The 27,711-nt window shown below is 39.2% G+C and overlaps 1 protein-coding gene across 2 annotated transcripts; it reads right to left on the bottom strand.

Moving 5' to 3' along the window:
- Positions 1 to 27,711, bottom strand: LOC136874985 (F-box/LRR-repeat protein fbxl-1). Of its 2 annotated transcripts, none has more exons than XM_067148707.2 (2): positions 12,354 to 12,428; positions 1 to 2,793 (listed from the first exon to the last, which is right to left on the bottom strand). In XM_067148707.2, exon 2 carries the CDS (start codon positions 2,776 to 2,778, stop codon positions 1,219 to 1,221), a length of 1,560 nt encoding a protein of 519 aa, XP_067004808.1. In that variant the 5' UTR covers positions 2,779 to 2,793; positions 12,354 to 12,428; the 3' UTR covers positions 1 to 1,218. The 2 variants fall into 2 exon arrangements, with proteins under 2 accessions (XP_067004808.1, XP_067004801.1); XM_067148700.2 differs by lacking the exon at positions 12,354 to 12,428 and adding an exon at positions 27,288 to 27,711 and having other exon boundaries at positions 3 to 2,793.

The following is a 27,711-nucleotide window of genomic DNA, read 5'->3' as shown; positions in this document are numbered from 1 at the left end:
CAGTAAAGCCAATGCTGTGAGCTTGCAGTTGTGATCAACAGTATTCTGTAGGTAGAAAGTCAGCTCCTCGACAAAACAATCTTTACATCAGTCTGTTTTTAGACCAACTTTGCTTTATGGGAGGAAAAGCTGGGTGGACTCACGATATCTTATTCATAAGTTAGAAGTAAGACATGAAAGTAGCAAGAATGTTTGCTGGTATAAGCAGGTGGCAACAACAGAAGGGTACTCTAAATGAGGAGATAAAGGCTAGAAATGAACTCGAATGATGAAGCTGTACGCATAAACCGGTTTCAGTGGTGGGGTCATATGAGGTGAATGGAGGAGGATAGGTTACCTAAGAGAATAATGGTCACCATTATGGAGAGTAAGAGGAGTAGAGGGAGATCAAAATGAAAAAGGTATAAAACTAAACGAGGCCACAGAACTAGTTACAAACAGAGGATCGTGGCAGTGTTTAATAAAATCACAGAGGCATGCAGACTCAATGCTGAAAGACATAACTGTCTATAATGAAGATGTATGTGTTTATTTATTCATTTCTGCTTTATGAGAAAATGATCATTTAGTCAATTCGGAAGAATTTTCAATTAAATAAATTGGGAAAAAAAGCCATTTAAATCAAAGAGCTCCATCATGGCCTTCGAGGTAATGAATGGCCTTTATACGTATATAAACTTTCACTGTTCTGATATGCTTGCAAGCTTTGACTGATATGAAGAGATCATTATATTCATCAAAAATATTTTTAACAACCACCAACACCACAACAAGAACGATAAAGAAACAATATGTTGCCGGGTACTGAAGTTAAAACTTTGATATATATATATATATAGTTATTTTAAATAAGATATGACTAATAATCCCAGTAATATCAATAACAAGATATACCCTTTAACGATAGGTCAATCAGTTTTAAATATGCCTTGTACATATATTATTTGATGTGATCTACATCAAAAAATTGTTATTAAATATAATTCTAATTATCATCATCACAAATCTGCATCAACAAATTTAGGATAAGAACAATGATTTTTCTTAACAAGAGCTTGTTAACATATATTTAACACTGCTCCATATGATAAAATGTTAAAGACACAGCATGAATTATATACACTACTTATCCTCTGTCAATAATATTTAACATCAATAATCATACGACACATTCTATGGTACATGGACTAGAGCGCAATAGAAATAGCTATGCTTGTCCTAATGTTTCCAGACTTCCTTCTCAACGCCAATGTCAAACAAGCTTTCAACCCCTAGCAATAATTCAAGATCTTCATCTTCTATAGAATTTGCTTCATCAGCCACAGGTTCGACAGCTTCTATAATAACAACCTGCCCTTCGATATACATCTGCTGTGCTTCAGCCATGGGCTCTTCATCCACAGGATCTACCCCGACAATGGGCTCATCATCATAGTCTTCTTCGCCGGAATCATATGCATCAAAATAATCATAAACAACCAACTGAGGCTTCTTAGTCTTAAGAAGTGCCAAAGCCTCTTGATCAATGTTTCTACAAAAATTGATGCTGAATAGTGTGAGACATGGGAGGTGAGATGAGAAGAGGTTGATGGGCAGTCCTTTGATGTTACAGGAGTCCAATTTAAGAATTCGCAAGTTACTAAACTCAATCATCAGCTTCATACTAGTTTCTGTTAAAAAGCCACAATGTTTTAGGCTAAGATACTTTAATTTTGTACACTTTGTGAGTGATGCTACACCTGCATCGGTAATACCTGCAGAACTTAAATTAACACTCTCCAAGTGGTGAAGAAGGTGAAAATTCTTCACACTTTGGTCAGACAAATTGAAACAGTCCTTAAGAAATAACAGCTTCAATTTTGAACAATTTTTGACTATCACATCAGCCAGTCTATCATCGTAACTATCGTAACCAATTATACGGAGTTCTTCTAATTGCTTTAAACCGTTCTTCTTGAATACACTAGTAACACAATTTATGTCTGCATCATTGACATAATTTAATGTCAAAGATGTTATAAAATGTAAACTACCAAGTGCTTGAAATCCAGCCTCAATGTTCAAATGAGAGTAGTCAATAATTAGTAACTTCCTAAGCCTAGTACAGAGGGTAAGAGGAGGAATCAAACACTTCCAGTCAGCACTTCCCCATTTAATATCCAAGGATTCTAGTTGATCTTTCTTCTTAAGCAAGAAGTATGCAAAGTCATCATACATGACCATTTTACCTTTCAGGTCTAATCTTTGAAGAGAAGGACATCCATCTGCCAAAGGTTTCAATACTACTGGTTTTTCCCTATCAGCCCATCCTCCTAAACAAACATCCTTCAGATTAGAAAACCGCCCTATCACCTTCATTTTTGTTAAATTACTAGATTCCATGTGGGGGATACTCAAGCTTTCAATGTTCGGGCATTTTGAGACTAGCACCTTGAGAAATTTAACAGATAATCTCTGATGTTCAAAGAAAATAAGTTTTCTGAGATGTGGACAATGCTGAGCAAGTGCTCTTAGCACCATCGAACGAACTCCACGTTCATTAATTATAAGAGTTCGTAACTTGGGAGTTTGCTCTAGAACACCTGCTATATTAACATCACTTTCTCCATATGCAGGACTGTAAACTCTGTTTCTCCACAACATTATATCTCCAGACACTTCTCTCCATCGTGTACAGACATGTTGAACAGAATGAATTAGATCGTTAAAGCTGACATACGACAGGATTTCTACCAACACGTCATTGGGTAAGTCTTCAATGCTTTTTGACGACTCCATTCTTCGTTGCTGGAGCTGTAATTAAAGAAATATTCTATAAACAACAAAATAAGAAAAACAGTACATTCAACAAAAAGTATGGTTACAATTTTTGTCAAGAGTTGATTTACACAGAACACGAATACCATTAATTTTTCTTATAGTACTAGTAAATATCGTGACATAAGTTTATATTTAAGCACTCATGGTCTCGAGTTAATAGCATAACATTAGGTGAAACTTGAGCACTTGTGAAAAGTACGAGCCAACAATTTTATTGTGACAATGAAAAGAAAAAAAAGAAGAAAAAACCTACTAAAGAAGGCAGTGCAGAAAGCAGTTGAAGGCTCTCCAGTGAGGTAATTCATTTACCAGACCACATCACATACTACCCCTGAGTGTTGATATCAGAAAAAAACTACAGTCTAGAAAGTAGATGATTATGGGAAGCTAAAACTCCCCAGATATTCAAAAGCTGGGGACCAATCTTTGACAAATCCAGTTTGTTCAGCTGCAATTTGCATCTTCATGGCATGTGACACAAGGACTAGAGTCCCACATCTTGGCACTCAAAACTTCTTGCAAAGGCAATGCAACCAACAGGACTGGCTGGCTTAGCTGAACATCCATTCTGACATAATTCAAAGAGCCAGTAAAATAATACAGGGGATTAACCCTCCAAGTGGCAAACGTCTGATATCAGGCGTTTTATGCGTTTGCCCAGTGGCAACGCCTGATATCAGGCGTTTTGACATGATAATTTTATTTCGATAATCGAATTATTATTTATCGAAATGTGCTAATTACGAATCAATTGAAGGAGAAATGTTCGGTCATAATCATGAAATAGTTTGTATAATAGTATCTTGCACTAATCTAGTGTAAATCGTTGCCAAAGTAACGTCATAATTCCGCTGTCTTGTGCTAGCTGCTACATACTCAGCGGCCGGTCACACGTATGTCTCAGCTGAGCCAGCTAAATTTAGTCGCCAGTTTTCCTTCTGATATCAATCTGTTGATATGCACTCATTTCAGCAATACTGAATTATTTCCTTACAGGAAAAGTGAATAAATCTTCAAAGGGATTGTTTTAGGTACAAAACTTGAACCTAGGCAAATCGTTTACTTTAGGCAAGGTGACGTTCTACTGGTTGCTTATAAAGAGGAGAAAACACGGAAACCAGTTTGTCTCACAACGGGATGTCACGCTGAGGCCAAAGTTGTAAGGAGTCGAAAGGGAAATGAAGGGTTGAAACCACTACTGATTCATAGTTACAATATCTTCATGGGAGGTGTAGATAATAAAGATAAGTGCATTTTCCATGCCACTCGTTCCAGACCTACTAGAAGGTACTGGAAGCAATATTTTTTTCAAATTTTCTAGATATTACAATATTTGACGCATACATTCTGTACATAAAGAACACTAATAAGCCTTTAGCAAGATGAGACTTCATGATCAGTATAGTTAGGGGATTGCTAAATGAACAGTTCCCAATTCAAGTTGTGAGGCCAATAGGTCATGCAGGAGGCCCCTCTCATGCTCTCGAAAAATTGCCACAGAATAACAATCGCGTATGTGTTGTGTGCTTGCAAGAAAAGAAGAAGAAGTCTACATTCTGGTGTCCAGGATGTAATGGTGGTATTCACCAGGGGTGTTATAAACTAGTGCACTTCTCGAGGCCACACAATCATGGAGTAAAAATAAAGACCCATCCAAGTGACTGAGTGAAATGTACACGTGGTAGCATACAATTGTTGTATACATTGTTGTATAATTTTTCCAGCTAAGAACAGTATTATAAACTATATACCGGTACACACCTATTTACTATGAACTGGTGCTCCTTCTGTATATGTAATTTTTTTAAATTTACCTAAATATAAACATATTATACATAGCAAAACTTTTGCAAAAATTAATATAAACAATTTCAATATATTTTTGGTCTTACACTTTGGGGATGATAAATAACAGCTTTAGTATCATCGTCATATTATTCCTTGTACTTTTGAGGATAAAAGGGTGTGCTGTTTATGTACATATAACATGTCAACGATTTTTAACACAATTTATACTAAGGGTCTGCAACACCGCTAAAATATCGCTGCCACTACAGGATAAATGACCGCCACTTCAAGGGTTAAAAGAGCAAGAAGAGGGAATAAGACTTCCATCCTTTTTTATTTTATTTTTAGAATTGGCTTTACGTCGCACTAACACAGATGGGTCTTATGGCGATGATGAGATAGGAAAGGCCTAGGAGAGGAAAGGAAGTGGCTGTAGCCTTAATTAAGGTACAGCCCCAGCATTTGCCTGGTGCAAAAATGGGAAACAATGGAAAACATCTTCAGGGCTGCCAACATTGGGGCTCGAACCCACTATCTCCCAGATGCAAGTCTTTATTGTCAATATTCTAAAATTTTATTAAAAACATGTATACCATCAACTTGCATGAAAGCTCTACACATATACAATACACTTTTAAAAATTTTTCCTCAATTCCACACAGATATTTTTTTATTTTTTATTTTTTAATGCAATAACCGTGAACCAATTCTTAGATATCCTTTTAGAATGTTAGTAAGTTTTTTTCTGAGGTCGATTTTGTTGTACCATCACAGTCTAATATACACAGTCGCGAAGCTCGGCTTATTTTTTTCATCCATGCGACTGCAGCGCTCCACGTGGCCAGCAAGCTGCCGGTCTTCTGGGATGTGTAAGTTGTATACGTTTTGCGAGGTAAGCGTGAGGTAATTACATTATAGATGATCGGTTTACTATTAAATTGACATGGTATGTACGAAAGGAGGTGTGTGTGGCGCAATAAATTGCTCAGTTACAAGAAGACACCAGAGCTATCATTCTTTAGGCTGTCTAAAGATCTTGAACATTAAAGCCTTAATTACTGTTTAAATTTTCGGATAAGAGAACAATATTGTGAAGATTCAGAAATTAACTTCAGATAAGTAGGCATTTCGTTCATCACTGATTCAGGAATGTAACTCGTAGTGAAATCCATCCAACGATATGAACTTAAATAACGTTTTAATACAACCGTAACCTCTAACACGTAGCGGTGTTTTGATTTTCAATGTGTAGAAAATTGCTTGTCGCTTCTGTGTAGTGGTTAATGTGATTAGCTACCACCACCCGGAGGCACGGGTTTGATTCCCGGCTCTACCACGAAATTTGAAAAGTGGTACGAGGGCTGGAACGCGGTCTACTCATCCTCGAGAGGTTAACTGAGTAGAAGGGAGTTCGGTTCCCACCTTAGCCATCTTCGAAGTCGTTTTCCGTGGTTTCCCACTTGTCCCGACAAATGCCGGGATGGTACGTAAGTTAAGGCCACGGTCGCTTCCCTCCATCTCCCTTGTCTATCCCTTCCAATCTTTCCATCCCCCACAAGGCCCCTCTTCAGCATAGCTGGTGAGGCCGCCTGGGCGAGCTACTGGCCCTCCTCCCTAGTTTTATCGCCCAAACCAAAGTCTCACGCTCCAGGACACTGCCCTAGAGGCGGTACAGGTGGGATCCCTCACTCAGTCCGAAGGAAAAACCAACCCTGGAGGGTAAACGGATTAAGAAAGGAAGAAAGGCAAGAAAATTGCTTGTAAATAGTAGGGGGGATGATTTATTGAAGAAAAATACGAACTATTTGTACAATAACATCACGTTATGTTCCAATCATTTTGGAGACAGCCAGTTTATGTCAGCAGAGAAGAAGAAATTAGTATGGAATCTCCGCAGATTTCTTCGAACCGAAAGTTATTGATAAGAGATGATTAGCCCGTCTCAAAGGAGCACAACACACAGTCATAGGTTGCACCGACTCAGGTAGGTCTTTTGGCAACAGTGGGATAGGAAAGGGCTTGGAGCGAGAAGGAAGAAACCATGGCCTTAATTAAGGTACAGACTATTTTGACAATGGGAAACCACGGAAACCCATCTTCAGGGCTGGCGACAGTGGAGTTCGAACCCACTATCTCCGAAATGTAAGCTGATAAGCCGCCCAGCCACTTGCGCGTTTGTCAGAGGAGCCGAGAGAACATGGGCTGTATGCTCACTAACTTCGATGTAGTATACTATTAATTCCCTAATGTTAACACCTGATTTTCCACATTAATGCTGTGAAGGTACTAAGTCATTAGTGTTGAAATTATTTGTGAAACTAAGATTAGATTACCTCGTGATATTTTGCAATGAAAGTTTTCAGTGTCATAAAACAAAAAAGCTCAAAATCCAGCCATTTAGGTTCCTGAGATGTTTGAATATTATTTAAATTGTTTTATAGTTCATTACTATTTTTATGATGTATGTGAAATTACCAAATTCAGTTCAATAATAGGATTTCAAAAATGGCTAAGACCTTAATTACAGTGGTATGATAAGCTGTTCCTTCGAAAATAAACTATTGTTGTTTTCCTTCGGTATTATTACCACGCTGTAGTCTAGTGTATCAACGTATTTTATTAAAATGTACGATTAATATAGTTGTCGAGGTGGTTACAGTTTATAATTTATGTGGGAAAGTGCATTCAACTGTTGGGTAGAGAATTGTTCCGGACAGTTAGAGCTTGCTGGCCGCTACGAGCGCTAGTGTCGTTCCGCCTGACAACAGGATGCCATTTCATTACTAAGGAGCTTCGCGACTGTGTATATTAGACTGTGGTACCATCACAAGTGTAGACTACTAGCAATTCCTGCAACTTTGCTTGCATAGATTTAGTCATTTGATAAAAGTAATCATTCCCTGGTACTGTACTAACACATAATCTAAAAATCCGTAAAATTGAGTTTCATTTACCCCCAGAAACCCTCTGTATACCACGTTTATGGTTTTGCCTTTTGGGACTAAGATGACCATTTAACATAGAACTGTACATGTGAGAAACAGTCTTCTCTCAAGTCATTCGTCAGGTTGCTTCTAACATGGAGAACAGATGGCTTCTGTAGCCATTCCACTGGAGGCCAGATGCTACAACTGATGGGTTGCCACATCTGCAATCTCTGCTGTAATGCAGCCTATCTTCTCTGCCTTTGATGTTGTTGAGGTCTTCACTCGTACCTGAGCTGAGACCCATACCACATAGTTTATATCCGGTCACTGTGCCACACGCTATGATAATCTGCGTCTAAAGAGTGTCCCTACCTGCTAACAGACCTGTTTGTCTACAATGGCTGTATAGACTGATAAAATGCATAAACATATGGATACAGAAATTAGTGCCCGAGGATAGGAGACTGGAATAATACAGTAATACCAGTATTTAAGGAGGGGGGGGGGGGGGGTAAGAAAGTCTGCGATAACTAGCGAGAATCACACTCTTATCATAAGTTACAAAAACAATGGAAAGGAAATTGAGAGGAAAGATGGAAGGACAGTAAGAAGAAGAGCAATATGGCTTTTTGAATGGCAGATCAGCAGTGGACCCCTTCTTTAGTATAAAACAGTTAATGCAAAGACATTGGGAATATGGCAATGATCTAGAGATGAAATTTCTTGATACAGTAAAAGCATATGATAGTGTACCAAGGGATAAGGTATGGGGAATTAATAGTAAGAAAGGGAGTTCACAAACAAATGATGGAAAATTCTACATGCAATATACGGCAAATGCTTTAGCTACAGTATGTCCATAGACCCAAGTTGGGAGAACAGAATGGTTTAGAAATTAAGGGCTAAGACAGGGAAGCATGCAGTCACCACTATTTATAATGGTAATGGATAAAACTGTAATGATGATCATGTTGTTTTTATATCCCACTAACTACTTTTCGGTTTTCGGAGATATGAAGGTGCTGGAATATTGTCCCGCAGAAGTTTAATTGTGAATAAGTCTACCAACACGAGGCTGACATATTTGATCATTTTCAAATACCACCGGACAGAGCCAGGATCGAACTTGCCATGTTGAGCACTCTACCGTCCAAACTACTCAGCCCGGCAGATGAAATTGTAAAAGAGCCAAAGGAAGCACTAGGTGAAAGAGAGAGGAAGATAATGTCATTTGCTGATACTGCTGTATGCGGAACAGACAATAAGGAAGTAGTAACTTACAAGAACACCTGGACTTACTGAATGAGAAAATTGTGAAATGGTATGAAACTCAACGTAGAGAAGAGCAAGAAGATGGTGATAACAAGAAGTGACAGAGTAGGAAAACGAATAATAAATACTGGAGGTCATAACCTTGAAATTATGGACAACTTCAAATATATATATCGATTAGCAAAAAGGTGCAACAGACAAATACATTCACAACCAGAATGTATGGAATCTAGTTTGGATGGAGGTAACCCAGGAAGACCAAAAAGATGATATACAAAATGTAAATTACACCAAAATCGGCATATGCAGAACAGCAGAGACCTGGGCAATGACAAGAAGAGAGAAAAATAAAATTCAAGCCAGTGAAATGATATTACTAAGAAGTGTGATAGGAGAGATAAAGAGTGATGGAGGAGGGAAGGATACCAAAACAGATGATGGAAGCAAAGTTTGAGAGAAAGCATGAGTGAGACCCAGAGAAGATTGATGGACATGATCAACACCAGTATAAGAAGAAACCGGGAATGGAACAGAATTACAGAAGGAGAGAGGAAGGTAGAGGAGTACGATCAATGCCCCAACCCACTTGAAGCAGGATAAGGGGAAATGATGATGATTATTCAATTTTTGATAACCACCTCTGTTGAAGTTTTTTGTTTCTTGCTTTCTATTAAAAAATTACTTTAACCTTGTTATTAATTATGGTAATCACATTGGTTGAAAATATATCTCTATTTCCCCTTCTCAATTTTGACAGGATTACCTCTCCACAAATTGTCACTTGATGCGCGTCTGTGCACTGGCTACAATTCAACCCACAGCCACCTTGTTGGGAATATTACAACTGGTCAGAATCTCAATAGAAGAAGAAATTGATGATTTCACAAATTTGAAGAGAGCTTTGGCAAGTATGAAGAAGGTTATACAAACCATGAAGAGGCTGTTGAAAGTGCTGAACATAATGAGGAAAAAATACAATAAAAAGGACTATAGCGGATCAGTGATTCTAAATCTAACAACTTTTAAACAATATTAATGGGATGATAACATTATTGAAAATGCAAGAATCTTCATTTGTTGCATCTCTTCAGTATGCACATACACAAAAAGCTATGAGTACAATACCACATTTTGATCAGTCAAGAGTTCATTAATGAATTGTAAATTACAACACAGGTAGGTCTTAATGGCAACAATGGGATAGGAAAGAGATAGGAGTGAAAAGGAAGTGGCCAAGGCCTTAATTAAGGTACAGCCTGGTGCAAAAATGGGAAACCAGGTTTTGAACCCACTATCTCCCAAAATACAAGCTCACAGCTGCGTGACCCTAACTGCACAGCCAACTCACTCAGTAATTGTAAAATGTAGCTATAGTATTTTTATTGCTTACAAATTTAAATATATTGCAATACTGCACCATAAATTTATGTTATTTCACACCTTCTCGGACAGCATGACAATGGAGGTCTACACGCTGTTGTCCAACATCTACTGCAGTAGAATTTTGGGTCCTTGTTATAGCCTGAATCAGTCTTGAACATGTACTTCATATAGTTCAGAAAATAAAGTGCTCATTAGCCTATGTTAAAAAGAACATGCACTGAAGTTCAATTAGGAGTATCCCTTTTGTCATTGCATGATATCGCTAAAAATATGAAGGAAATGAGATGAGGAGGAATAACCTCCCATCTTAAGAGAAACACATTATTTCAGTGCTTCATGGAAGCATATTCTATCCCCTTCCAATCCCATTATCACCATAAGACTTAGAGGCTTAAGACTCATTATACAACATGATGTGACAATGGTTAGTTTGAAATAAGGGATGGAAAGTTAGAAGAGGTGTTCTGAGTGCGCTCAATCTCTTTATTAGGTTTCATGTTATTTCCTGTGATCCATTCTTCACAAAGGAATAATTGAACCTCTTCATCGTTATTTTGCTACTGAAATCCAGTCCTGGAACTTATTTATTTCTGTACCTGGAATACACTCAATAGCTAAACTCTCCACAGAGATAACTGCCAATTCTGTGATTGTCTTAGGTATTGAAAAAGTTTCTTTAAGGCTTCAAGATAAGTAATAAATTATGCAATTCATAGATGAACTTGTTCTCTTTAATAATAGTGTAATTTATCATCCTCACAAGTGCAAGAAGAATGACAAATACAGTACAAACCCGTTCACCCAAGGAAACTGGGACGGAGGGTACCTCGGAATAAAGTAAAAAACTTGGATAAGGCAGAATGTGTAGTATATTATGGTTTTAGGTAAGAAATGACGAAGTTGTTACAACTGATGTACCAAAAATCAAGTTAAACTTCCTTCGCAGGAGACAATGACTGTTTGCATCCATAGTATTCCTTAACCTCCAGGTGCTCATGTATGCGGCATTTGGACCGCACATTTTAAATTTTTGATACTGCTGCTTCATGGCAGTAGGCAGACCAATGAGAGCCACTACTAATCCTCAACTACAATTTGAGCCATCTGATCGTGCAATCAGCGAATCTCTCTGTCTTTACAGCATTCAGTGTGAAAGTCAGTGATCTCATGGGTGGACGCTAAGTGCGGTCCGGAAGCTGCTGCACGAGTGCAATTGTTCCACAATCCACAGTGCGAGCGACAATGTAATTATATACATTTTACTAATTCCTTTTCCTCTGTGTTTTTGTTCTTATCATTTTGCTGTTTGGATGAAAAGTACATTGGTGGTAGGGCATAGAGAGGGGAAAGTATTCAAAAACAGCATTGCTCCATCTCTACAGGGAACAATTATCAGATCCTGATGGAATATTGCAGACTCTCCAAGAGTTGTCAGATGAAGAGAGGGAATGACATGACTGACATGATTTTGATTTCTGTCAAGAAAGGAAACCATGCTAACAGCTAAGAATATTTAGGCTCTGATAGACCAGTATGACAATTCTTTCTGCTAATTTCAGAAATGTGACCACGGATAATTATTTCAGCAGTTATCCTTTGGCCAAATACCTGTTGGAAAATGTGCTGATTTCCTTGGGAACTTTGAGGGAAAAATTAAAAAAAGAGATACCACATTCTTCCAGGACAAATCGTGTGAAGTTGAGGCGAGTATGTTTGGCTTCCAGTTTAAGTGTCTTTCATCGCCAAGAAGAAAACGAAACAGAAGAAGAAGAAGGCTGTTCTTTTATTATTTTCAATTCTTGATGAATCACAGCCAACATCGATTTATCTGTGAGAAGTGCGACAGTAATATCGAGGAAGATGCTTAGTTCTTGTTTCTTCTATGATGCTGTACTACTCTGTTGTTTGAATTCAGGAATAAGACGTTTCATTGCAGTGTTGACATTACTTTGTTGCGAACTGTTTATATTTTCAACAGTTCGTTGTGAAGCTGAGTCAGGTTTATATTTTCCTTGATTAAATTACTTATTCTGGTTCTATTATTCTGTTTTATTTTACTATTTCCAGTTCAATAATTAAACATACTTTCATATCTGCCTAATATTTTTATAACTTATCCAATTTACACCGTAATAAAACATTTTAACACTGAAAAATGCCAACCTTTCTTGTGTAGTCCAACTGCCACAGCCTGAGTGCTTTCGGGACTTCTATAGGTGCAAGCGCCTGGAGGTTAAGTTACATGTGTCTCCTGGGTGGTACTAAAGAACTATCACTGCAGGTGCAAAGAAGTGCTATCACCTGTTCCAAAAGGCACTGTGTAGCACTGGTTATGCAGGATCCGTCTCTTGACCTCCCACACACTTAAAGGCTCTTATGAAAGCCACACAAAGGCTTGCTCAAAGGCTAGATTTCCTGGAGAAGCTCTCTGTACCTGACACATCAAAGGCATCAGCAGACCAAAATGTAAAATATTTCACAAGATTCTCAAAGAACACAATGTAGAAGTAGTCGCACTGCAGGAGATGGAAGTGGGCAGGGCAGATCAGCTTCAGATGCATGGTTCAATCCATGGATATCACATGATAGGTGTCGCTTACCATGACCCGTATGGCACAGCTACCTATGTCTGAAAATCAATACCTAACATCGAACTCATAGCAATAAGCTCTCACAATTACTCCACAGCTATCACAATTAGAATGGGCAACTTCAACATTATAAATATCAACAAGCCACCAAATGCATCATGACCTGATAATTTTCTGCCAACTGCCAAACATACAGTATCATTTTTGAAGATTTCAACAGTCATATCAACCAGAGATACAGACAAGCTAATGCACATGGTACTGAAGTGATCAACTGCACCAAAGCACACAATCGACACTGCATGTATTATTCTAAAGGTAAACGTAAATTCCGTTCAGCCAGACGAAACAGTGAAATGAATCAAGACTTGAGCTTTGTCACTAGTGACGATGCAGGTTTACCTCTGCTGGCCACCAGATTCATGGTTAATAAATTTCCACACAGTCAGCACCAGCCCATCAGCCTAGAAATAGGAATGCAGATACCAGTCATTGAAAATACACCATAACCGCAATGGAATTTTTTCACAGCTAACTCGAACCAACAATCTCAAGATCCCGACAGCAATATTCAATGGATTACTCCCACATAACTACCACAGGTTTTAAAATTATTATTTTACAATTTGCTTTATGTCGCACCGACACATAGATCTTATGGCGAATCAACCGTGGCCTTGATTAAGGTACAGCCCCAGTATTTGCTTGGCATGAAAATTGGTACCAAAGGTTCATCTGGATGGTAATCTTAACTGCCAAAAAACACATACCACAGGCATTTGAAAACAATATGTACCATGCTGGAGCAATGCCAATGAGATTCCATATAAAGATTTTCTACAGAGTGGTCAGACAGAAGTAGCAGATGATCTCATAGCAGTCTGGATAAGGACAGAAGGGAGAGATGGACAAAAACAATTGAGAAATTAGATTTCAAGCACTCTAGTAAAAAACCCTGGAGCCTTCTAGAGAAGCTAGGAGGCCATTCCCACAAATCACAGGCACCTCAAGAAGTCAAACGTGATAGAGTAGCAGAGTGAACTGTACTAATGTCCACAGTTAAATCGAACAAGGCACATTCCAAAGTAATCAGAAGAAATCTGTACAAGCTGTACAAGCTCTTCTATACCAAAGCTAGCTTCACCATTCACTGCAGATAAAGTTACAATGGCTCTCCAGACCTGCAAAACAGGTAAGGTACCAGACTTCAAAGAAATTCACAATGAGTTTCTTGTTTGTTGACTGTGGTAAAAATGCCATGAAATGGCTAACTGACTTTTTGCATCCATCCAACACACAGGACAACTCTCACCGGAGAGATCAAAGTTAATTGCTTTCCTGAAACCTGGAAAACTGCCCAATACTCCTGTAAGATACAGACTCAGTAGTATTAAGGTTAACTTAAAAGCTACTGGAAAGACTGATCTACAACAACATCAGTTCAGTCATTTTGAATATCCTCCCTACAAAACAAGCAGGTTTTGGATAAGGACGATGTTGTGAGGACCAAGAACTTGCTCTAACACCATTTGCTGAAGCTCAATTTGAAGAGAAGCTAAAAATCAGCACAGTGTTTATATACTTTACAGCTGCTTTTGACACTGCGTGGAGAGATGGGTTGAACTCCAAAAACTTTACAATCCAAAAACACTGCAAATCTAATCAATTGCATGCCTTCAGACAGAATAAACAATGGACTCCTGTAAGGTTTCATAGTAGCCCCTCTTGTATCCCCAGTATTTATCTCATGGACATCCCAGAAACAATGTTGAGACAACCTGCCTATGCCAATGATCTTTGCATAGCCACCCCATAGCCACACAACACAAAATTGAAACTTGAAAGCACACTAACAGCAGATCTCTACTTATAGACCAATTTCTTTTAGAAGTGGTTCCTGACACCAAACACAACTAAAACAGAAACATCTTGCTTTTACCTAAGTAACACACTGGCCCAAAGCATCCTGAAAGTGACTTCATGACAAAGTTTACAGTAAAACCCAAATCCAAAATATTTTTATGTAACACTAGACCGGACACTATCATACTGTAAACATCTCTTCAGCTATGCAGCCAAACTACGTACAAGAAATAACATACTACCTAAGCTCTCCGGCGGCATAAAGGGATCCACAATGACAACTTTACGAACTTCTGCTTCAAATCTGTTGTATACAACAGCTGAATACTCCTCTTCCATATGGCTGAACAGCACCCACCACAAGAAAACAAGAAGGTATTAAGTGGCACAAAGGGATTCAGTTAGGTGAAAATTTAATAAGCAGTTTGGCCTATGCCGACGACTGGGTCTTAATGGCAGATTGTACCAAAAGCCTGCAGTCTAATATCTTGGAACATGACAATATGTGCAATGAGTATGGAATGAAAATTAGCCTTTCCAAGAATAAACTGATGTCAGTAGGCAAGAAATCCAAGAGAAGTGAATGTCAGATTGGGGATATAAAATGAACAGTCAGATAATTTCAAGTATTGTTGCAAACGAGAACATATACTTGACTTTCTCTTTCGCTATATTGTGGTAGAGTATTTTACAGCTGTTTGAACTTTGCATGGAGGCCAGGGTTTTGATAAAGCCCATTGTTTCCATATTGCTTCACAAATCCATAACAGCATTTGTGTCCAACCCCAGGGTCGGATATGAAGTGAGATGAATCTTCGTAGAGAGTTTTATTTTACAAGATGCCCTTCTTAACATCAGTCATCAGAGGAGGTAACAAGATGAAATAAATTTGATAAATGACAGTTGGAAGGGAAAGAGTGAAACCCCGTATTGGCACCTAGCCTACTTCTATCAAATTAACACAAGGCTAGACAGAAAATGACACTGAGTAAGATCTGTTGCTTTGTTGCCCACTGACTCAAGTGTGTGTGTGTTTTATTTTTTAAAATATTTTTTTGCTATTGGCTTTACATCGCACCGACACAGATAGGTCTTATGGCGACGATGGGACAGGAAAGGGCTAGGACTGGGAAGGAAGCAGCCGTGGCCTTAATTAAGGTACAGCCCCAGCATTTGCCTGGCGTGAAAATGGGAAACCACGGAAAACCATCTTCACGGCTGTCGACAGTGGGGTTCGAACCTACTATCTCCCGAACACTGGATACTGGCCGCACTTAAGCGACTGCAGCTATCGAGCTCGGTAACTTAAGTGTTAACATCCCTATCAGACAATCGCCATCAACAGTTAGTCATATGACCTCACGCCATAGGAACACTGTGGACAGGTTTGGAAATGAATCCAGGTTTTGGCACGCAATCTAGAGAGTTTAAAACAATAATCACTACCACCATCTAGAGAGTAGAAATTGTACACCACAAATCTCCAACAAGACTCAAAACGGCTAACCACAGTATTGGACTATATACTGAAAACTACATAATGATGATCGTGTTCCCTTTGTCTGCTTTTGTAATGATGAGGCTATTATCCTAGATTTTCTTTTAAAGCATGAGGACCTGTTCCTGTTCGACGAAGGAACTTTATTATTGTTATGATTAGGGGTTGTCGTTTTATTTTTGAAGGTATATATTTTACTCAGTTTCCTTTTTACGTCTACTCTTACTTCCTGTTGTAAATCTAAAGGCATTTTATTAATGGTAACTTCTGATTCTATGCCTAAGTTGGATGCTGTGTTGACTATATTTAAATTGGGCCATTTGTGTTTAGAGCCTTTTGCAAGGATCGCGTTTTCCTCATCATTTAATTGTTTTTGATAAGTTAACTACCGGGGGATGAAACTGATCAATGAGGTTGTAAGGGATAGAGGGCTTTTTAGTAACTCTTGCATTGTTATTAAATGCTGAATTATTCTTCAGTGTGTTAAGCTTCCTCTCAAGAGTGAGCTGTTTTTTAGATTTAAGACCTCAAATAATCTACAGGGTCTTTTTTATGGCTTGTTCCGTGTGTCAGGGGACACGCACAGAAGGCGATAGCGTGGCCGGGTGACTCATTTGCCGAGAGATATATTGCTTCATGACCGGCTAAGATGATCTAATGCAGTACGGCAGCAATAACCATCGCTTCACAGCAAGAGATCAGTTCATCTGCGGTATTGGTAGCGTGTCCAATGTGTTCGCTTTAAAATAGTGTAGTTTCTGTAGGAATCCTAATCGTGTGTTAACGAGGGATGTATACTGTAGAACAGCGTGTATTCATTGTGTTGTGCTATGCGAAGCACTCTTCTTATACAGAGTGCCGCTTTCGATTCATTCGCAAATTTCCTGGCATCCTCCCTCCCCATAGGAGTATGGTACGTAAATTAGTAAAGAAGTTCCGCACCACCAGGTCCATTCTTAACAAGAAATCACGCAGGAGACGAACCATTTTAGCAAAGTAAAAACTTGACGAAATAGGAGCTCTCTTGGAAAGAACTCCAACAAAATTCCTGTTGCGTCTCGCCGTACAAACTAATGTGTCATTATGTTTTGCCCACAAAGCAACAAAAGTGTTAAAAGCAAAACCGTATAAACCCCCCTCTGCCCAATATTTAAGAGGGCCTGACAGTTTCGCTAGGGTTCGGTACTGTAACTGGTTGATTCAGTCAGTTCACGATGGGTAAGTTGACCCAGAACTTTTATTTTATAGTGATGAAGCATGGCTACACTTAAGTGGCTATGTAAATAATCAAAACAATCGCTACTGTCGTGCAGAAAATCCACCAGCTGCATGTCCGTATACTTTATGATGTAAAAATAGGAGTTTGGTGCGCAGTAAATGCTCACAGAATTATAGGGCCTATATTTTTCCGCGAAACAATAAATGCTGATCGATATATAGGCCTCATTCTCAGACCATTCTTTCAAGAGCTGATGGAAGAAGAAAGGAGTAATTGTTACTTTATGCAAGATAATGCAATGACAATGGAGGTAATACAGGAAGTTTCCGAAGATCATGTGGTTAATTATCCCCCTAGATCTCCTGATTTAAATCCCTGTGATTATTACCTTGGGGGATGCTGAAGGGAAAAGTGTATGTGAACAACCCTCACACAAGAGAAATTACACAAGTTATTTCGAACATTACACTGGCTGAGATTCGCCCAGTGTCTGCAAACCTATTTACGAGGTGTCAGGCATGTTTGACAGCTGAGGGACAACATTTTGAACATCAAATGTAATGCCGGGTAGGTTTTAGACTAATAGTTTCACTAGAAATGGATTTGTATAAGTGTGAATTGCCGTGAGTAGTGGGGAGGAAAAGTGCACATTATACTGGCTGGCGTCCAAGTGTTATTGCGCCAGCCGTGCCGTGCTCTGAGTGGTGCTGTGAAAAGAGCTTTAAAAAAAAGGCCCCGTATTATTAACTTGGGTCTGAAACAAGTTCCATTGAGCGCTGGTAAGCAAGCAAGCTTTCTCTAGGCTTCACATTCCGCTTGAACTGAGGAACCTTGGTCCTATGTATCATCCTAGGACCTACATGTACACTGAAACCCACCTTTCAACGCACCAGCACAATTTTAATCTAAGAAGACTATGTCACCAACAGCGCTCAGACTATTCCTCAGTGCCGCATTTTACTATGAATAAGATACCCATCAAGATTTTAACGTGTTCAATAAGCTTTATCATACCAAACCTCAACTTTATAGCAAGTGCCTCAACTTACGTACCAAGACAATTTAAGACTATTACGCCATCAACGCATAGCAATCCTCATATATTTTATATAAACTATTTTAAATGTGTGTTGTTACACGAATCTTACCACTGTATGTAAATTGTTGCTATGTGTGAATTTATTCTTTTGCTTGGTTTTCCGAAAGGCTGATGATGACATCGAAAACATGTCAAACCGGTACCTTCATAATAATAAAAATGTTGTAGTATAATTTAAGTGCAACAGTTTTGTATGTATTGAATAGGTGGATTTCCTTATACAGTATTAAAATACTTTTGTGATTCTCAGTTCAATATGGAACAGCTAGGAAGTTTTTAACTTTAGATCATAGTAATTGTTCAAAGTGACAACCGCCAGTCTCAATGCATGCATGGCAATGGTGCATGAAGTTCTGCTGCAGTCCCTCAAAGATCTCTGGTGTCTGCTGTACCAAGAGATAGGAAGCTTGGAACCTAGCAAGCAGGTCTTCATCCATTTCTGTGGGGGTTTTATATACCGATGACTTGACGTAACCCCGGATGAAGAAGTCCAGAAATTGTAGATCCAGTGATCGCGCTGGCCATGGGACAGGACCTCCTCTTCCAATCCAACAAGGAGCGTATGCGGTGTTCAGGTGCTTGCGGACATTAGCATCGAAGTGGGCTGGTGCTCCGTCGTGTTGACACCACATCCTTTCACAGACAACAGTGTTACAATTTTCAGGAATTGTGGCAGCACATCTTGCAGATACACCAGGTAACATGGACCAGTCAAACGGAGAGGCAGCAAACAATGTCCTATTATGTGATCTCGGACAATGCCAGGGAGGATCTTTGCAAGAGTGTGGCAGAACTGTTTGTGTCACTGCAATACATGCATGGGGACTGGCGGTCATCACTTTGAACAATTACTTTTTTTTTTAATTGGCTTTACGTCACACTGACACAGATAGGTCTTATGGCGACGATGGGATAGGAAAGGCCTAGGAATGGGAATGGGAAGGAAGCGGCCATGGCCTTCATAAAGATACAGCCCCAGCCTTTGCCTAGTATGAAAATGGGAAACCATGGAAAACCACCTTCAGGGATGCTGACAGTGGGGCTCAAACCCACTATCTCCTGGATGCAAGCTCACAGCTGCAGACCCCTAACCGCACAGCCAACTTGCCTAGTGAACAATTAAGTTACTATGAGCTACGTTGTTGTTATGCGGTGTAAGTTGTGTATGTCCATAACGCAATAAATAAGCATTTCTGGCCATTGGTTCCCTATCTCAATATAATCGGTTGTGGACCGATTATCATATGATTCAATTTGACCTAAAAGGCTTGAGACACCCTGTATATTTAGTTCAACAGGATATTCTTCCCTTTTATATGTTATATAAATTATAGCTCCACCAAGGATTGATCCCCAATTCCTGTCGGAAAATAAAGAACGTTTTGTAACTGACATCTTGCAAAAAAAGATATGAAAGACTGGAACCAACTGAAGTCCACCATATGCGAAACGACCAAGAACCTCGGACATCCTCGAAGGAAGAGACGACATAGATGGTGGAATACTGAATGCGATCTTGCGGTTGATGAGCGCGCCGCAGCCTGGACAAAGTGGTACTCGACTAAACGAAAGGAAGACCGGAAAAATTTCAGAATGATGCGGAAACTGTCAAGTAAGACCATCAGACGTGTGAAAAGATCTTACGATCGGTCAAGACTGGAGAAGTTAGATGAATTCAAAATGTACAACACCATAAACTTTTATCGGGCCTTCAAAGAGGAACTCTCGGGTTATAAACTACAATGTCTTCACTTTAAGAATACAGATGGGGAGTTGGTCTCCTGTAACCGCCAGAACGTGGAACGTTTGGAAAACTACTTTGAGCAGTTGCTCAATTGCGAAGAGCCCACGGAAAGATTATCTGTTGAAGATCCTCCATAGATACACCTCCCATCTAACCCACCAACAATGCAGCAAGTTGCTAATGCCATCGGGCATCTTAAGAACTGCAAGACACCCGGGGAAAATGGCATCATTGTGGAAGCTCTAAAAGCAGGTGGAAATAAGATCACAGAGGCCATACACCAGATCTTGATCGACTGCTGGGAGACTGGCAGGATCCCTGATGACTGGAAATCAGCTATCATACACACTTTACATTAAAAAAGGTGACCGGAGTGATGTCAACAACTATCGAGGAATATCTCTGCTGTCAGTAGCATACAAAGTGCTATCAAGGATTTTACTGGACAATGTAGAAAGCCAATGTGATCGAACGTTTAGTGAATATCAAGGAGGATTTTGGCGGGGACGGTCCTGTACCAAGCAGATCTTCAACCTAAAAACCATTCTCCAACTAAACAAGTAAGGGGTATGAACATCGCTGTGGTTTTCATCGACTTTAAAAAAGCTTACGATTCCATCGACTGCCAGACACTCTTCTCCGTACTGCAAGAACGAGGTGTCGATTACAACACACGCACCCTCATCCAACAGACTATTACGGATACAACATCTAAAGTGAAGTTCAGGGGAGAACTATCTCAGAGTTTCAAGATAAAAACTGAAGTACGACAGGGTGATGGCCTCTCACCCATTTTGTTTAATCTAGTGCTTGATAAAGTAATCAAGAACTGGGAATGTACACTGAGGAATCTAGAAATCAAACCAGTTGCCATTGGAGCCGGGACCCGAAAGATTGAGATCAGGTGCCTAGTATTCGCAGATGACATTGCAATCCTAAACAACAACTCTAAGGATGCTGTCATTGCTATCAAAGCACTGTACGAAATAGCAGTGAAGGCAGGATTACACATATCGTACGACAAAACTAAGTACTTTGAGACTAAGCATCGCGGGAACCCCCCTTTGACGACCATACATGGAACGATTGGGAGAGTCAAACGCTTTCACTACCTTGGTGAATGAGTCCACCCCAATGGTACATCCATCTTACAAAGATGTAACAAACTCAATGCAGCATACCAACTATCCCACAACCATTATAATAAGAGGTGCATTTTGAAAAAAGCTAAGATCTGTCATTACAAAACTGTTGTCAGACCACAGTTTTTGTACGCCTCAGAGGCCCTCTTGATGACAAAAAAAGGCACCATGGATGATCTAGAGAAAGCCAAAAGACGTATCCTTAGGAAAATACATGGACCGAGATTGCTCCCAGATGGAACCTACAGACTTAAATCGAACTCTGAGCTGTATCGACAGTTAGAATCAGCCAATATCAGCATGCGACAAAGGAGGCTTAAGTTCTACAGACACCTACAACGAATGGACAGCAACAGGCTTACCAAGAAGAAAAGCTATAAGACTGGAGGCTTGTGGCTTAATGAAGTACAGAAGGACTTTGATTTGGCTGGGATTTCAGACACTGATATATAGTTCAGTTATTATGAGTTTCGACTTGACGTTTGAGCGCTGCTTTTTGGCGGAGGGTAAGTGAATTAATCAACAGCCAATCATAGACAGCCGATCGCTCCGATAGACCGCGTTAGACTCCAGTTGCGGTTAGCAGTGTTGTCGATTTGTTGTTTACTGTAACCACGTGCTATCAGCTGTGTGTTGTATTGTGCTCAGTTCTTTTCGCGGTCTTTGTGTGTCTTTGTGCTAGGTTGTTGTTCGTTTATATTTAGCAGTGTAGAGTTTATAAATGTATTGTTTAGTATTTTTAATAGTATAGCGCGTTATATTGTAGTATATAGTGTGTAACAGGTGATCTATTTTATATAGTAGTTTAGTTTAACATTTTGTTCGGTAGTTATATAGTAGGTTAATTTTAGGCCCGTGTGTGAATTTGATGTTCTGTCATGTCGATGCCTACGTCTAAGGATGAAGTTCCCAAGAGAAGAAAGCCCTTCGGACGAGGTACTCCACTAAGGAGCCAGGACCGGGAAATTGTTTGTAATGTTAGGGAGTCATTCTTGACAAAGCACCAACAACGGCGGCTAGAAAGAATGAGTTGGTTAAGTGGTTGAAGAAGCACAATATTTCGGTTCGCAATGACATGGGGAAGGGGGATCTTATGCATCTCTTGAAACAAAACAAGCCCCAGTACCCAGTTTATGTGGTGGATAGCCAGAAGGAATGGACATAAAGTAGTTCAGACGATTATGTTGAAGACTTTATTATCTCTTTAGGGTCAAGTGAGAGTGAAACCTCAACAGACGATGACAATGCCGATAGTGACTGAGAAATGAGTGGTATATTCGCTTTGTAGGATTATTTCCTTCGTTATGGGAAACTGAATCTAACAGCAACGTGAGATCTTCTACATGGTGAGTAGAAATTTAATTTAATTTTCTCACGATTATCTGTTCGAGCATTGACATATTTTTATCTTGTAGCCTTATCCTAAATGTGTTGTGCATTATTGATCTTACGTGAATCATGTATGTTGCTACAAAGAATAACCGATTATGGACTTATATTCCAGTATTTACATTTCTGTTCGTGTTTTGTATCGTAAATCAGCTGTTTGTATTCATGACAATTTGGCACCACTGGCTGACTTCCGGCTAACTGTCAAGTCGAAACTCATAAAAACGGAACTATAGAAGATCGTTCCAAATTTTGTGCTATGGTACAGTCTTGGACCCCACCACCTAGAATCCCTAGAAGTCTGAAATCCCTTTCACAGGAGAGAAAGGAGAAATTATCATCAGGGCTCAAGAGAGATTGGGAACAAAGAAGAGCATCAAGGAAGAACTAGTCATCAGTGCTCCTTAGTGGGCTTAAATCAATAATAATAATAATAATAATAATAAATTATATCAGTGGTTCTCAAACTGTGGTATGCATACCCCGAGGGGTATGTCTGAGACTTAGTACGGTACGCAGGCAGACTTCAAAGGATAGTTTGCAGAAATGTAAATATATTTACTTTCAAAACTCCTATGTTTTTAATCATATTGTTGACCATGCCATAGAGTTTACAATCTGTTTTCCAATAATGTATCTGTGCAAGAGTGGGTTTTCATGCATAGTGTAAATTACCTAAAAAATAAGTACCATTCAGTACCAAAATAACCTAAATTTGGAACCAGACCTCTCTTGGAAGATTCACCTGGAGTGCCACACATCATAAAACAATCATGCTATGCAGACACAACCGTCCCATTGAAATTTTGATGATTTGTAATATCTGAATTCCAGAATTAAAATCAAATGTATCCATTCTTGGTTATTTATTATCTTGATATAGTATTTTGTGAAACTTTCATACAATCAGGGAATGCTCAGTTATTTTATCATCATTGTATTATACTTGACCACCGCATCCTGGAAACTGGAGCAGGTTCAAGATGATGATGTATTATACCTGATGCAGACACAAACTCTTAAATGTCTTATGATGTGTTATGCTTCATTTCACGATATTGTCTTATTTACAAAGAGTATTTAAAAGAACTGTTTTTAATCAAATATTTAGCAGGCAAGTCCTACTCATATTTTTAAACCTATCTTTTAGGAATTTTTTCATGGCAGTACACTATAGTCTTGAGTGAGGGATACAATCTTATAGAAGTTTCAGAACTTTTGAATTACTGAGAAGATGCTTTAAAATTATTACATAAGACAGCAGTTCCTCGGCCCAAAGGCTGGTTAGATCCCCAGCAGCTCCATCATCGGCTGTCACAGATAGACTAAGTGTTACTGAAGAGGTGTACTAGGGAAATGAGAAGTGAGGTAGCTTTTCTGTTTAGTGCTGTTTAGTTCTTTTTAGAGCCAGAAGGTGCTATAGCCCGTAAGTCTGCCAAGCTCATTTAAATGCATAGGGGCCTACACAATCATCTCTACAAGTGACAACTTCACACCACTCATCACAGGAACTGGTTGGGAAGGCTACTCACTGCCCTTTCTGGCATGAAGTGGTTATTCTACTACAGTACTATTGAAATGTGCAAGAAGGAACATTTTGTGATGTCCAAGAAAGCAATTAGTCTGCTAATGAATAAAAATGGAAAGACTAGCACACAATTAATTCCAAAAGAGAAAGAAAAAACAGGTAAACCCACGATCTGCTACTAGTCGTACCCTAGATGTGATCAATCAATCACTACTGATCTGCATTTAGGGCAGTCGCTCAGGTGGCAGATTCCCTATCTGTTGTTTTCCTACCCTTTTCTTAAATGATTGCAAAGAAATTGGAAATTTATTGAACATCGCCCTTGGTGAGTTATTCCACTCCCTTACTCCCCTCCCTATAAACGAATATTTGCCCCAATTTGTCCTCTTGAATTCCAACTAAATTCCGTGATGATAGTAAAGATCAAGATCCTTGTCTCTGGCATTAACCCAGCCACACAGAGTCACTGCAAGCAAAGTAGGAATATCTTCAAAAACTGTAAATACCATTATAAACAAGGATTTGAACTAAGATAAACATCACAGGAGTAGAGTTCATAAATTATTGCCACGTTGTACGAACAGCAAACTGTAGGAAAATCATATCAGGCAGGAGGAAAAATTAAATTTGTGGTCCCATTAGATAAGGCATATGTTTACCTAAGTAACTGCTACAAACTCTGCACAATATACTACCTTCAAGGGGTGAACCCATTTTCAAACATGGTAGGCTATATAAAAAGTTCTCAAAGAGGTTTATGGACATTGCCAGTTACTGTTGCTATTCGCCGTGTTCCTAAACATTAACTTCTTGTATTATGCGGATGAAATACTGACTCCAATTTATCACACAAATCCTGGCTCTGTACAGGAGAGTTATTGAGTTATTAATTATTAAGACCATGCCAGAGTACACTCCATTAGGAACACAGAACAATGGTCTTTTGTTTTTAGCACCTGCATCACTTGCTTGGACAATGCTATCACCTGTTCAGGTGAATCCCAGGCGCAGCTCCTTGGCGCGTATAAAATGGAGCACAGCAGCACATTCTATGTTCCGAGAGTGGACAAAACTCGAATTAATTTCTTGTCCATGTACAACACTCTCACAGATTGGCCTGAACCCTCCTACAAAATGAGTCACTAGAAACAGCTATGAAGTTATTCCTTATCAAGATATCCCCAACTTTGGAGGAAATTTGGGAATATCTTACAAAGAGGAACCTTGAGAAGACAGAAAAGGCCAAAACACTGTTCATCAAAAGAATAATGAGCTAATCAAAGTCCACCCGTTAACAACTGGCATTGTTGGACAAGGGAGCCTTTCTCTGTGACAGGACCACCATTGGCTTCCCATGAGGCATATAAATCAGTGATGCAAGAACTTCAGACAAAAAGAGAAGAAATATGGCCACGGTTCTACTCCATGGATGCACTGGTTTACAGATTGTTGATCCAGGCAAACTACAACCTGAAACATTTGGGCAGGTCACAGCTTCCACCACCGTGTACACGACAGAGAAATTCCACGAGCCACGTGAGATCTGTGTGCAAACTGTACCAGAAACAGTGTGAATGTTATCATGTACTATGTAAGCCGAACCAAAAGGAAATTATCATTAAGAAAGTTATGTGAAACTGAATGCAACTCCTACTATTTAAAGAAGTCAGAGAAGGTACATGAAAGAGACAATCCTAGCACAGATGGGAAGGTCAGAATTACCATGAATGTCTCAAAAATGTAATTCTCTGAAGACGGAATTCCCACCTTTAAGGGCCAGAAAGGAGTACCAAACAATTAACAAAGCAAAGATAACCATGTAGGGCTATTGGCAGAATTGTCTAATTTCCGATAAATAATACTTTTAAACAACATATGGTAGTACTAAAATGCAAAGGATCCATAACATTAAATAAGCACAATAATTTTGTTTTTTGCAAGTTGCTTTACGTTGCACCAAGACAGATAGGTTTATGGCAACAATGGGACAGGAAAGGGCTAGAAGTGGGAAGGAAGTGGCTGGGACTTTATTTAAGGTACAGCCCCAGCATTTGCCTGGTGTGAAAATAGGGAAACTCGGAAAAACATCTTCAGGGCTGCCGACAGTGGGGGCTCGAACCCACTATCTTCCGAATACTGCTCACAATTAAGCGATTGCATCTATCGAGCTCGATCGCAAGAAATCTAGTGTGTACTCAATACACTTAAAACTATGTGGGGGCTAAATTATAGGCCTAATCTTAAAAATCTAGTAAGCATGTTAAACACTAAATAGTCAATTGCAATTGGTTTTACATTGCACCGACACAAGTCTCATGGTGACAATAGGGCAGGAAAGGGTTAGGATTGGGAAGGACGCAGCTGTGACCTTAAATAGGATATAGCCTGGTATGAAAATGGGAAACCACAGAAAACCATCTTCAAGACTGCCGACAGTGGGGTTCGAATCCAATGTCTCCCGAATGTAAGCTCACAGATGCTTAATATAAATTATGGACTCAAACGTTACAATATTCAAATGCTACGTTCTGATGGGTGGAAAGCTCAAGTCACTGGAATTGTCACACAATACTAAAAATTATTTCAAAAGTATAGCTGAAGATATTACTAAAGCCTAAAGACAATTAAACATACGACATCTGCCAACAAAAGCATAAATGATACTCGTTAAGTCATTAACTTGAAACCAAGACCATATCAAGTAAACTCAGTCATGCGATTTTAATTATAGTTCACAATAGAATTAAGTTAACTGAATTATTTATTTATTTATTTTTATTATTATTATTAGCGAAAAAGTTCACCGAAACTTCACAAAAATAACTTTATACGGTCGAATACCTAACCGATTTGTCCATCAAAGGGAATAACTATCGTGTAGTTTGTTCGTATTGTGTGTATTCATTCAGATTATTACTAAGACAAAAAGGTAAAATATAACCAATTCCACCTGCGAAAGTTGCTTGATCGAACATCCTTCACTACAATCTGAACTTAACCTACAAGATATCAACTGGCGATTACCGGCAGCAATCCACACTTTCTTTGTAGCTGAACCTTCAGTCATCTGATACAGTTTGCTCCTGTTCTTCTGTTCGAACCATTCACCAACCGTAATTTCAACTGACTGAATTATAACAATGGGAAGCAGCAGTTTTCGTTTAACCTGAACGATGCACGATTGCACAACATGAATCATTCAAAGGTAAGACCGGCATGGCCCATATGATTCACTCAAATCGTGTTGTCCTGAGGCGAGCTGTCAAACATTTCAAGTTGTTGCACAATATTTCTCACTATACCCCACTGCTCATGTTTACAAATAACTCATTACACTTGGATTTGTTGATCGTAAGTTCCGAAATGCATCTGTGGATCATGCATGGCTGTAATATACTTTTAAAGCACTCTTGACACCTTTCTGTGTTATATCGTAGAAGTATGGCAT

The sequence above is a fragment of the Anabrus simplex genome, chromosome 1, assembly GCF_040414725.1.
Source record: "Anabrus simplex isolate iqAnaSimp1 chromosome 1, ASM4041472v1, whole genome shotgun sequence".
In the NCBI taxonomy this organism is placed as follows: domain Eukaryota; kingdom Metazoa; phylum Arthropoda; class Insecta; order Orthoptera; family Tettigoniidae; genus Anabrus; species Anabrus simplex.
This window is presented reverse-complemented; position numbering and strand designations above follow the sequence as displayed.